Source organism: Herpailurus yagouaroundi, unplaced genomic scaffold (assembly GCF_014898765.1).
Source record: "Herpailurus yagouaroundi ecotype Mexico unplaced genomic scaffold, PumYag 355, whole genome shotgun sequence".
In the NCBI taxonomy this organism is placed as follows: Eukaryota; Metazoa; Chordata; class Mammalia; order Carnivora; family Felidae; genus Herpailurus; species Herpailurus yagouaroundi.
In genome coordinates this window covers 203,165-216,365 of record NW_024412572.1, presented here as the reverse complement: position 1 = coordinate 216,365, position 13,201 = coordinate 203,165, and the positions used below count along the sequence as shown (strand labels likewise).

Genomic DNA, 13,201 nt, shown 5'->3' with positions numbered 1-13,201 from the left:
GTCTTGAGTTAGAGCGCCGGCTTTGGGGACCCTGGACCAGTATCATGGAGACGGAGAGTGAGCAGAACTCTAACTCCACCAATGGGAGCTCCAGCTCTGGGGGCAGCTCTCGGCCCCAGATAGCTCAGATGTCGCTGTATGAACGGCAAGCAGTGCAGGTGAGGCTCAACTCGGAGGGGCTGTGATCTGTGAGTCTGGGCTTGGGGTAGGCACGGGTGCTGGGGGAGAATTGCTCTTAGCTCCTTTTCAGCAAACCGGGGCAGTTGGATTAGGTGATGACTAACGCCCCTTCCAGCCCTGAGAATCTTAGGGGTTTATAACAGTGTGACCAAGCAACCAGAGAATGAAATTCAGTCTTTAAACCATGGATTTGTATATCATTCAGTTCATGTAGCTAGATTCTGACTACCCACTTCTCTTCGTGGATTGTCAGGTTTTTAATATTTGGTCTTTCTTGTCAATCACCCTGAGTAATGGAAGTTTGAGACTCAGTTTTATTTTTTGATAAATAGTAAAATTCCACATTTAAAAAAAAAATCTGCTTGGGAACGGGGCATTTTACTTAAAATAGCGTGGTTGCTAGAATAACTATGCACGTCGTAAGAATAGTTCTAATTATTAAAGAATAAGAAGACGGTAATATCCTAAAGTCAATACTAAAACTGCATTACCAGTGTCATCCTTATAATGCCAGCTGTTGGAAAATTGTACTAATAGAATCTTTCACAAGCCCCTGTTTGCTCTCTTTTGCATCATTTTCAACTGCTTGGGGCTCTCTCACCTTTATTGTATCCCTAGCGTATGGTCTTTTATTTTTTTGTTCTTTATAGTTTTTCTTCTTATTTTTGTTTTATTTATTTATTTATTTATTTATTTATTTATTTAAGTTTATTTATTTATTTTGAGAGAGAGAGGGTGGGAGAGAACTGGGGAGGGGCAGAGAGAGAGAGGGAGGGAGGGAGGGAATCCCAAGCAGGCTCTGTGCTGCCCGTGCAGAGCCCGACGCGGGGCTGCGTCTCACGAACCGTGAGATCGTGACCTGAGCCGAAACCAAGAGTCAGATGTTGAGCCCACTGAGCCACCCAGGTGCCCCTTTGTTTATTTATTTTTTTTCAATAAGCTCCACGCCCAATCTGGGGCTTGAACTCGCAACCCTGAGACCAAGAGTTGCATGCTGTATACGTACTGAGCAAGCCTGATGCCTCTTCTTTTCTTTTCATTAATTGTTTTCAACTTGTCCAGCCCTCGCTCTTTTCCTTACTACATCGCATGCTTCTCCACATTCCATTCTGGGAATTAAGAGTTCATGTGAGTTACGTTGCTTTACTTTTCTTTATATACAAGAATAGAGCATGACAGAATTGTTTCGTTATTTTTTGAAGTCTGTGAACTTCCTAGTTCTCCGGTAGAAAGGGACAAGTCCGATGGTTGTTGATTTCGCCACACTCCCCCTCTTCTTTTGTTTCTCTCCTCCTTAAGCCTCCCTTTCCGAGGATCGCAGTCATTTGCATAGAATAGGAGTTCCAAGTGATTCTTTTCTGAGTGGGTTGGGTTGATCCTCTCTTTTTCCTCTTAGGCTCTGCAGGCACTGCAGCGGCAGCCCAACGCGGCTCAGTATTTCCACCAGTTCATGCTCCAGCAGCAGCTCAGCAATGCCCAGCTGCATAGCCTGGCCGCCGTCCAGCAGGTGAGAGGTCAGCAGCCGGCTGGCCCAAGAGGGAGGGGGTAGGCGCTCCAGGTGGGTAGGGGCGTACCGCCTCCTCCACTAAGTCCGGCTGGCAACAGTGTCTTTTCTGCCTCCTGCCCTCCTGGAGGAGGACGAAGGGATCTCAGTCTCTGGGGTTGCAGTACGAGCTGGGAGATAGAATGGCTGTGTTCTCGAACTGCGCTGTCCCACATGGCGGCCACCAGCCGTGTGTAGCTAGTGAGCCCTTGACAACAGGACTAGTCCAAATGGTAACATTATGGATCGCAAGGTCTTCGTGTGGAAAAAAAAAAAAAAGTAAACTGTCTGAGTGGTTTGTTTCTCTTGGTTATACGTTGAAATGAGAGCTATCGGCTTCAGTAAAATCAAAGCTCATTTTGTTTCTTTTCGCTTTTCGAAAAGCGTGTGTCCTAGAAAGTTATATATGTGGCTCGCCTTATATTTGTGTGGGGCGGCCGCGGACCAGACCTGCGAGTGACTCTTGATACGATCTGATCACAGGTTCTTCCGCCTAAGAGAAAGTGGGAGGAGGAGGAGGAGGAGGAGGACAGATTACTGGATCTCCCCCCCCCCCCCCCCCCCCGCCGGGGGGGAGTTACTAGGCTAGCGGATGTGGTAATGCCAGCGTTATTGGGATAGCGAATATACTCTTCCTTGCTCCGTGGTAGTCTCTGGGTTCTTAACCCGAAGTCTCGATGCCATTTTGTGCTGGCGCTTAGAAGATTCCGAGTCTTCTCCTTCGTTGTCTCTGCTCTTTCTTGTTTCCTTTCCCCTCTAACAGGCCACGATCGCTGCCAGTCGGCAGGCCAGCTCCCCAAACAGCACCACACAGCAGCAGACTACCACCACCCAGGCCTCAGTGAGTACTGCCTCCTCCCACCAAGTGGCACCCTGTCCTGGGTCTTTGTCTCTGGGGTAAACAGCTTTGGGCAGCCAGTCGGAGAGTGCTTATTGAGCCATCAATAGTATTCATCGCTCTGACGTAGAGAATGTCAGTAAAAGGGAAATAACTGACTTGAATCTATATAGGACCCTTAAGGAGGAGGTCTGAGAGAGGAGGAAGACAATCCCCGGGGGGAGAAGAGGAGATAACGAAGGGAAGGGACCGATCTCTGGACCCTTTCCTGAGACGTGAAGTCTGCTCCATTCTTGTTCCTTTCCCCTCCCAGCTGTTAATGCCAGTGGGTAGGGACTGGTTTCTTTACTTCGGTAATACCCCTACAGTAGCTGGGATGACGGTTATGGATGGGAAGGTGTTATTCATCCCCTCCCTCCCCCCGCCCCCCGGTTCTGAAAATGAGATATTCTGCTCTTGACTGTGTCACCCTGAATTTGTCCGTGGTGTGTGTTTCCTTTGACCCCGCCCAAAGCCTTAGCCTGGTTCCTCTCTGTACCACGCAGATCAATCTGGCCACCACGTCGGCCGCCCAGCTCATCAGCCGATCGCAGAGTGTGAGCTCTCCCAGTGCTACCACTTTGACCCAATCTGTGCTACTGGGGAACACCACCTCCCCACCTCTCAACCAGTCGCAGGCCCAGATGTATCTACGGGTAAGCCACCAACACGACCACCATCGTTCCGGGGCACAACTGTGAGTGGCCCTGGCACACACAGACTTGAGTGAAAGCTATTTTACTTAACTACGGTTACCCCGATATGTTAAGACACACTGATCTGCCTCCTAGGCCTTACTTATGTGTAGAATTGATGCTCAGTATCCACGGGTAGCCTGCAGATTACATCGAGATCCTAAGTTAGATGTTCGCCTTAACGTTTGACTCAAGGAGCGTCACGTATAGTCCAGTCGTTAAACCTGTGGCTCAAGTACACAAACTAAGTGTTATCTCTTAGCCTGTCTACCTGCTATATACACAAATACTTGTTCTGAAATCCTCATTGTCTCAACGTCTTTGATGTTTGACTCTTTGATATCAATCTGTAGTTTTATGTACATTCTAGGTTTCCTTCCGGATGACTCATCGCATATGGAGAATAAGGGTCTCCTGGGTTGGTGTGGAAAGGGGCAGGGCTTAGCAGTTTCGTATCTTCTGTTTATTTTGTCTTGTGGTCCTTCCCTTCCGTTTCCTTCTGTCTTTCTTCTTTCCCTCTTGTTCTCTTTCCTTTGCTCTTCCTCTTCCTCCTCTCCTTGCCAGCCACAGCTGGGAAACCTATTGCAGGTAAACCGGACCCTGGGCCGGAATGTGCCTCTAGCCTCCCAGCTCATCCTGATGCCTAACGGGGCGGTGGCTGCAGTCCAGCAGGAGGTGCCATCGGCTCAGTCTCCGGGAGTCCATGCAGATGCAGATCAGGTCAGTGGCAACCACTTGACCTGGGGATGGGCACTGGGGAGGATGAAGGGAACGACCGCAGACCAGGGCCTGCCCTGCTACCCCATTACTGCTTCTCAGGATTCTTTTTTCCTCCCCTTTTCTTAGTTTCTATAGAACTTGAATCCCTTATAGCCGATGAGTTACTCGGGTTAGGAAGGGAAGTAGATTTGACTGAAAACAGCCCTGTGGATCTGGGAAGCCTGTTCTCATCCCAGGGTAGATTTCCTTACATTCTTTTAGCCCTCTGTGGCTCAGTTTTATTCAGGAAGTCTTAATTCTCTTTCTTTGCAGTATTCTCTTCCGGATAAGGGAAGCCTGCAGTTAGCTAGATGGGAAGCCAGCCTGGCTGAGTTGCTGAAGGAACGTTTGATTCCTTCTCTTCATGAGTTACGGTAGCTGCCCACTTTCGGCAGCGTGTTCCCACTCGCTGTGTGCCCAGTAAAGTCTTCCTCACCCCTGCTTCCCGTGCCTTATCCCCAAAATACGTATATTTATTTCGAGCATGAAGCTTTTGCTTCTTATGGATGGAATGCCCACTGGGATCTCACAATCACTTTTTTCTTTCTCTTAGTTTGTCAGCAAGTAAATAGTGAGCTTGAACTCTTTCTACTGATGTGCTCAGAAATATACTAGAGACTTTGGAAGATTGGAAAGCAATACAAGTCAAGTCTTCAAAGATCTTAGAGAACAAAGAAGTGCGAAGTAGATGGTACTAACTTAGAGGGACACACGAGTTTAGAGAAGAGTTGGCCGCATTCCTTCTCGGGGACTCTGGGGATACCTGAGTAGATTCTTAAAGGATGGATAGGATTTGATTCAGAGCAAGAAGAAAACTGAGAGAGAACAGGATGTGTAAAGGCGTAACTCCTGTATGTGCCTGAGTTGGGGATGAGTGGATAAAGTGGAGACAACAGACCTGATGGCAGAAAAGGTCAATGGCAGGGAGAAGTCTGGAAAGTACCTTCATAGGTAGCAGGGGTCAAGGCTGGCTGTTGAACAGCAGATTAATAGGATAAGGACAGTATTTTGGAAAGAATTTTCTACGAACATGTACCTGGAGAAGAAAGAGAAATTAAGGAACCTAGGAAGAGGGGCGCCTGCGTGGCTCAGTTGGTTAGGCGTCCGACTTCGGCTCAGGTCAGGATCTTACGGTCCGTGAGTTCGAGCCCCACGTCGGGCTCTGTGCTGACAGCGTGGAGCCTGGAGCCTGCTTCGGATTCTGTGTCTCCCTCTCTCTCTGACCCTCCCCCGTTCATGGTCTGCCTCTCTCTGTCTCAAAAATAAGTAAACATTAAAAAAAAAAAAAATTAAAAAAAAAAGGAACCTAGGAAGAGATTCTTGGGAGTCATTTAGTCATTAGGGTAAGACCTTTGTTTTAGACTATGGTAACAGCAGGGGGGTCCGAGGCTGAGGTTGTGACTTCGTATCCAGTTCTTTCATTTATCCGTCTACTTATTCATCAGATATTTGAGTGTCCGTATGTGGGGGGACAGAGTAGTGGTCGAAGACGTGAATCTGATATTTGGGTCAGAATGCAAGTCCATGACTTACTGTGTGACCCAGGCAAATGACCTAATACGTTTCTGCCAGTTTCTTCTTCCATAAAATAGCTGTTGTTAAATACCTACCTCAGGTTGTGTTGAGGGTTTAAATGAGTTGTCGGTGTAAGTGCTCGAGCAATGCCTGGATGCGTTGAGTGTTGAGACTGTTGGCTGTCATTACTATGTATCACATATCCCCTGCCTTGTATGCCCAAGAAGATCATGAACACTGGACTGTTAGGGATCGCAAATCACCGAAGCACCAGACATTATAAACAAAGAATCACCTGGATGGTTTAATAAATAATTGCTTCATGAGAAAAGTACGGAGTGCTCCGCAAACACAGGAAGAGACCTAATTTAGCCTTGGGATTGGGGTGGAAAGCAAGAAAGCCACCCTTGAGGGAGGTGTCTACCTGGAAGGAGAGTGGTGAAGACATGGGACACCTCATGTCCCAAGACCCTTTAAATCCAAAGAGGAGGGAAGGAGCTTTATACGTGGGAGGAATTAAAAAAGATGGTGGGGACAGTGTTTGGGGTTTTTGGCTTTCTGCGAAGGGCGAGAGGACGCTGTGGACGGATTTGAAATTTGGAAGTGACGTGGAGCGATTCGAGGTTTGTTCATTTGTGTGTTTCGAGATTACGTTGGCTCCTCGCTGGAGAATAGACGGAAGTGGTGCCGGTGTGAATATAAGGAGAACGACAGCGTTAGAACAGTCGGGGGGAAGGGTGGTGCTTGGATTGGGCAGTAACAAGGGAGAGGGACAGAAACGAATAGATTGGAGAAAAACTTGGGAAGATCTTTGAAAACGGAAAACTGATCCCATGGATGGGGGAGTCGAGGGAATGCCAGAGATGAGGTCTGACACTGCAGTGAGGTGGCTGCTCGTGCTACTTAGGGGATGAAGAATGTTGGAGAAGGGGATTGAGGGTGAAGTTCACCCTTTTGGATATGCCGGCTTCGGATGTGTTTGTGAGTCACTGGGTCACGAGGAGGTCAGCAGTTTTATATATCTGGTGCTGGAGCTTGGAGGGGAGGTCTGTGCGTTGGAGATAAACGTTCAGGAGTAGTAGGCACATAGAACATTTGGGATTGCTTGGGGGGAAAGGTATGGGTTGACAAGAGAAAAGCGTTCAAAGATGGAGCCCTGAGGGTTAGGACAGTGCCTTAGAAAATGGAGCCGGTCACGGTCGAGTAGAGGGTGAGGGACTGGCCAAGGGGAATAGGAGAGAGTGGCAGAGAAATAAGAAAATTTGGATCGTGTAGTGTCATTAAGACGGGAGCACAGTGTTGGAGGAAGTGGTGAGAAGTCCTCTGTCAAACGCAGTAGAGAGGGCAAGAAAGAGTCACTGATTGGGATCGAGAACCATTTCAGTGGAGTTGGTGGGGGGTGGAGGTCAAAGTAGTACGACTTGAGGGATGGCTGGATAGTGAGAACAGGCACAGCGCATGTGAACAGTTACTGCCGGGTTGGCAATAACAGGAAAGGAAGATGAAGCTGGGGTTGGGACAGTGGGGTTCGGTTGTGACGGGAGGCAACTGTTAGTGGAAAGGTTGAAGAGACTGGAAGGAATTGATAGACTAATCTCCTTGAGAAGGATGAGGGGTGGGGCCCCGACTGTGGGATTTGATAGGAGGGAGGAAGGGAGAGCAGGGAAAAAGGAAGTGGTGGGTGTTTATGAGGGGGATGTATAGGTGTGGTGATGGAGCTCATGGAGGGTGCTCGTAATGGTTTTATTGTCCCTGCAGGGGTGATGAGGAAGAGGGGGACGAGCAAGTGGTTCTGAGGTGTATAGGGAGACTAGGACAGTTTTATTTATTTATTATTTATTTATTTATTTTTGAATTTTTTTTCTAACATTTATTTATTTTTGAGAGACAGAGAGAGAGAGAGAGAGAGAGCACAAGCAGGGGAGGAGCAGAGAGAGAGAGAGGGGGGGGGACACAGAATCCGAAGCAGGCTCCAGGCTCCGAGCTGTCAGCACAGAGCCCGACGCGGGGCTCGAACTCCCGGACCACGAGATCATGACCTGAGCTGAAGTCAGCCACTTAACCGACTGCGCCACCCAGGCATCCCAGACTAGGACAGTTTTAAACAACCGTTATGGAAAGCTGATTAGAAAAAAAAAACTGTAGAATTGCCAGATCGTATTAAGTACCCCAGCACCCAATCCTGATGATTCTTCTAAGTCTCTTAAAATCTATCACTTCTTTACTGCTTGCCTGAACTCAGGTTCTTATTATTTTTTACCTGAATTACTATACTAATTTTCCAATTGGTCTCTTGACTTCAGCCTTATCTACCTCTAAGCATCTTCCGTATTACTATCAGAATAAGGTTTTTTTTGAGAGAGAGAGAGAGCGCATGCATGTGCGTGGGGGAGGGGCAGAGGGAGAGAGGGAGAGAGAATCTTAAGCAGGCTCCTTGCACAGCATGGAGCTTGATGCGGGACTCTATCTCATGACGCTGAGATCATGACCTGAGCTGAAATCAAGAGTAGGATGCTTAACCGACTGAACCACCCAGGTGCCCCCAGAATGAGTTTTTTTTTTTTTAAGTTTATTTATTTTGAGATTTATTTATTTTGCACAAACAGGTGAGGGGCAGATAGAAGGAGAGACAGAATCCCAAGCAGGCTCCGTGCCATCAGCACAGAGCCCAGTGCGGGGCTTGAACTCATGAACTGTGAGATCATGACCTGAGCTGAGATCAAGAGTCAGTCGTTTAACCTACTGAGCCACCCAGGTGCCCCAGAATAAGTTTCTTAAATAAGAAAATATGTGTTGTTACTAACATTATTTTAAATTGTACTCCTGGTGTATCAGATTTGATAAATCACAATCCTTGGTTCATGATATCCTGTCAGCAACGGTCCATTCATGGTCCACTTTTATGTATTTACTCAGTATGTTTTCATGATGTAATAAGCAATCCCCAGTTCCACCCACTGCCTGCCCCTGCCCATGGTCACAATCATTCTGATTCCTAGGTCCATCCTTCCCTGTGTCCCTTTTCTTAATAGTTTTATTGTGCTTACATTTCTCAGAAGTACTTGTTATTATGGAAAATTTCACACTTCTGGAAAAAATAGTAAAAAACATGGAGCCCTATGTACCTACCAACCAGCTGCAACATTTGTCAACACATGGCCATTCTAGCCAGGCCCCTTCCCTCCACCTGTGGATTATTTAGAAGCAAATTCCAGATACCATATTTGATATATATATAATATATATATTTTTATATATATAATATACATTTATATATATATCAGATATATAATATACATATATATTTGAGATATATATATATCATACATATATATGAGATATATATATATATACATAGATCTAGATATCTATCTATCTATCTATCTATCTATATATATTTACTTTGTAATTAAATTTAGAAAGTCTTTGGGTTGTACATAATTTTGGGGGAATACTTGTCCAGATCCGTCCATACCGTTGCATGCTGTTGTGTTTTATTAATATTGATTTCTATGTAGCATTCCATTGTGTGAATGTACGACAGTTCATTCATCTTCTCTTCTGATAACGGTCATTTGGGTTGTGTCCAGGCTTTTGTTACCTGTGAAGAGTGCTGCTGTGAACATTCTTAGACATCAGCAAGAGTTTCTCCTGCGGAATTCCTGGATTAGGGGCTGTGTGAATGGTCAACTTTATTATTTATTTATTTATTTCCTTCCCAATTTTTACTTAAATTCTGGTTAGTTTTAACATATAGTGTAATACTGGTTTCAGGAGTTGAAGAATGTTCAACTACAGGATATGATGCCAAACTGTTTTCCAAAGTGTTTGTATTGACTTATGCTTCTATCAGCACCATTTATTTTATTTTTCTATTTTCAAATTTTGTTTTTACGTTTATTCATTTTTGAGAGACAGAGAGAGAGAGAGAACACAAGCGGGGGAGGGGCAGAGAGACAGGGAGACGCAGAATCCGAAGCAGGCTCCAGGCTCTGAGCTGTCCTCCCAGAGCCCGACGCGGGGCTCGACCCCCACGAACCGCGAGATCGTGACCTGAGTCGAAGTCAGACGCTCAACCGAATGAGCCACCCAGGCGCCCCATATCGGCACCATTTAAAAGAATGGTTTCAACTGTAGATTTGTGTCTGTGTGTTCTGCTTAATACTCTTCAATGGCTTCCTGTAATCTGTTAGGCGCTCATCGTTCCTCTCTTCATATTTTGGAGTACTTACTATGTCAGGCACTGTGCTAGGTGCTAGAAATGGAACAGTGGAGGAGACAGATCAACTTTGTTTGCGAACCGAAGTTCAGACTCTCCTAATTTTAATATACCAAGCCCTTCATGATCTGATACCTTTCTACCTCGCCAGCCTGAGCCTACCTTCCTAGCTTCGTTTCTTGCCACTCCCTCTAACTCCCCCCGCACATAACGAAATATTTATAATTTCCAGAAATGCTGTGCTCTTTCTTGGCTTGATGGTTTTCCAGATGTTGTTACCTATATCTTCAAACCTCTGCCTTCACTCTTACCTGTCGAGTCTCAGGTCAAACAAAAGACTGTTTTAGGAAGTCTTCTCTGATCTCCCTGGTCTGACTCAGTCTTCCTCCTCTGTGTTCCCATGGCAGTTTGTGCATATCTCTGCATAGTATCCTATGGCTACTGGTGATTTTCTGGTCTTTTCTGGTGGAAAGTACTCATTAAGAGGAGGGATCGTGTGTCTTTCGTCCCTGCGTTTCCAGTATCCAACGTAGTACCTGAAGCATAGTAGGTATTTGGTAGATGTTGAAGGAATGAATGGAGAGCAAAGGGAAAATCTGAGACATTTTGAAGGAATAAATGAGTGAACTTGCTGATGGGTTCGATAGTGGATGAAGGAAACTGAAAATCAAATGTGATTCGAGTCCCTCCCTGAGTGACTGGAAGGACTTTCGTGTATGTAATTGACAAGGTGGGGGGTATGAGTTTTGAGGGGGGCTGGGGAATATTGGTGGCTATCCTCACTGCTACTGAATCATCATAGAAATCTTGCCCTTAGTCCCTCCTGTTCCCCCCTTTTCAGTATATCTCTTTCTTCTTATCTTTCAGGTGCAGAATTTGGCAGTGAGGAACCAACAGGCCTCGGCCCAAGGACCCCAAATGCAAGGCTCTACTCAGAAGGCCGTTCCTCCTGGAGCCTCCCCTGTGTCTAGCCTCTCCCAGGCCTCTAGCCAGGCCCTCGCTGTGGCTCAGGCATCCTCTGGGGCTTCAGGCCAGTCCCTGAACCTCAGTCAAGCTGGTGGAGGCAGCGGAAGTAGCATCCCAGGGTCCATGGGTCCAGGTGGAGGTGGCCAGGCACCTGGGGGCTTGGGTCAGTTGCCTTCCTCAGGAATGGGTGGTGGTGGGAGCTGTCCCAGGAAGGGCACAGGAGTGGTGCAGCCCTTGCCTGCAGCCCAGACAGTGACTGTGAGTCAGGGAAGCCAGACGGAAGCAGAAAGTGCAGCGGCCAAGAAGGCAGAAGCAGATGGGGCTGGTCAGCAGAACGTGGGCATGAACCTGACACGGACAGCTACACCTGCTCCCAGCCAGACCCTTATTAGCTCAGGTAAGCTTGTCACCTCTCGTCACGGCATCATTCTCTCAGAACTTGTTTGAAATCTTCAGAGTACGTTTCTTTGCCTTTTTTCCTGCTTCTCTTGGTCCTGGAGTAGTGGAAGGGAAGAAAATCGCATCAGCCTCGATCGTATTCGTCCAGGGAGAGAGGGGGACTGGTAATAGAGCTAGATCGCGCCCTGTTTTCCACCAGGCAGCAATCAGTTCACAAACAATTGCTTCGTTCCCTTCTTAGGCCCTGAGTTTACCCACCCTACCCGTTCATTTCCCCCGTTCTTACTGAATTGCCTCCTGTGTTGTAGGAGGTGTTAGGGATGTGTTTTGTTTTTTTTACGTTTATTTATTTTGAGAGCGCGAGAGCGCTAGCAGGGTAGGGGCAGAGAGAGGGGGAGAAAGAGGATCCCAAGCAGGCTCCGCGCTGGCAGCGCAGAGCCCGACTTAGGGCTCATTTGCGAACCGTGAGATCACGACCTGAAACCGAAATCAAGAGTTGGACGCTTAACCGACTGAGCCACCCAGGTGCTTCAGGGATGCATCTTTGAAAAACAGAGGCCTTGTCCTCTTGGAGCTTAGGATTTAGCTTAAGGGATGACTTCTCCTCTCACTGTTTAATGATGATTAGTTGGACCAGCCAGGGTAGAGCAGAGCACTTTGGACTAGCAAGCAGAGCACAGTTTAATATAGTCACCTTGTGATCATCTGTATCAATAAGGGTAAAAAAAGAATAAATAATGTTAACCCCAAATGGTTTATACTTCTTTTATTTTTTATGTTTTTTTTTTTCATTTTTTAAAAGATACTTGAGATAGGGCGCCAGCAGGGGCATGCGAGTGGGGGAGGGGCGGAGAGAGACTCCCAAGCAGGCTCTGCCCGACGTGGGGTTCGATCTCATGACAGTGAGATCACGATCTGAGCCGGTATCAAGGGTCGGACGCTTAACTGAGCCACCCGGGTGCCCCTGTACTTGCTTTTAGACTGTGGTTAGATAGAGTTAGATGTGTGCACCTTACTTGGTAAGGTTTATGTTTGCCTGCCTTGTTTCTAGCACTTTGGTCGTTGCTGTGTTGGGATGATTTACTTACAAAAAGTTAGGAGTTAATTATTGGCTGTATTACTAATACCTAGGTATTTACGTACCATAGCGCTTCTATTTCTAAAGGGCTTTTGTCTCACATACGCTCTCTGGACAATCTGGGAGGATATGGGGGGGGGGGGCCGGCCTTGTCAGCTCCACTTGCAGGGGAGGAACCTGGGTAAAGTCAGAGATTATAGCTGCGACTCTTAAAGACCCCCACAGGTGGTGACCTAAACTGATGAGTCTGGAAAACCGAGGCATTCACCGGAAAATGTTAGTATCTTTACCTCTGAGGACCTTCGTTCTTTCAGCCACTATTAACGTCTTTCTCATGTGCCGGGCACTGGGCTGGGCTCTAGGGATATAAAAAAGTGAAGAAAGCGGGGACTCAACCCTTGAGGAGTCCAGTCCAGTCGCACAGAAGATGGGCCAGCCGTTCTCCTTTGCTGGGTCCCACTAGCAGGATTTAGCATAGCAAAGGGAAAGAAGTTAGATGGATACAAGAACTTACCGAGGGCTCTCGAGTTCTTTCCTTGAGGTCCTTCATCCTAGACAGAGGTGGTAATGTCTGCCTCAGACGAAAGAGCGTGACCGAAGCGCGCTCTCGGGTCCGCCGCAGGTTAGATTGGCAGTCGCCGCGCGATACCAAGAGCAAGCGCGCTTTGGAAGGGTGGTTTTACTCTTCGTCGGTAACGAGGGTGATTTTCTGCTCCTCCCCTCCGTCCCGTTCGGGCGGTTCCTGCAGCCACCTACACGCAGATCCAGCCCCACTCCCTGATCCAGCAGCAGCAGCAGATCCACCTCCAGCAGAAACAGGTGGTGATCCAGCAGCAGATCGCCATCCACCACCAGCAGCAGTTCCAGCACCGCCAGTCCCAGCTCCTTCACACCGCCACGCACCTCCAGTTGGCCCAGCAGCAGCAGCAACAGCAGCAGCCGCCGCCGCCGCCCCCGCCGCCGCCGCCGC

General features: G+C 47.5%; 1 protein-coding gene across 1 annotated transcript in view; it reads left to right on the top strand.

Annotated features, from left to right (window-relative positions):
- Window positions 1–13,201, top strand: part of PHC1 (polyhomeotic homolog 1) — a 25,600-nt gene continuing 12,399 nt past the window's right edge. Inside the window, exons 1-7 of the mRNA XM_040462632.1 lie at window positions 1–158; window positions 1,577–1,687; window positions 2,487–2,564; window positions 3,107–3,256; window positions 3,860–4,015; window positions 10,656–11,151; window positions 12,980–13,200. Coding sequence (XP_040318566.1) covers window positions 45–158; window positions 1,577–1,687; window positions 2,487–2,564; window positions 3,107–3,256; window positions 3,860–4,015; window positions 10,656–11,151; window positions 12,980–13,200 — 1,326 coding nt within the window. The 5' untranslated portion in view covers window positions 1–44. The remainder of the gene's footprint in view (window positions 159–1,576; window positions 1,688–2,486; window positions 2,565–3,106; window positions 3,257–3,859; window positions 4,016–10,655; window positions 11,152–12,979; window position 13,201) is intronic.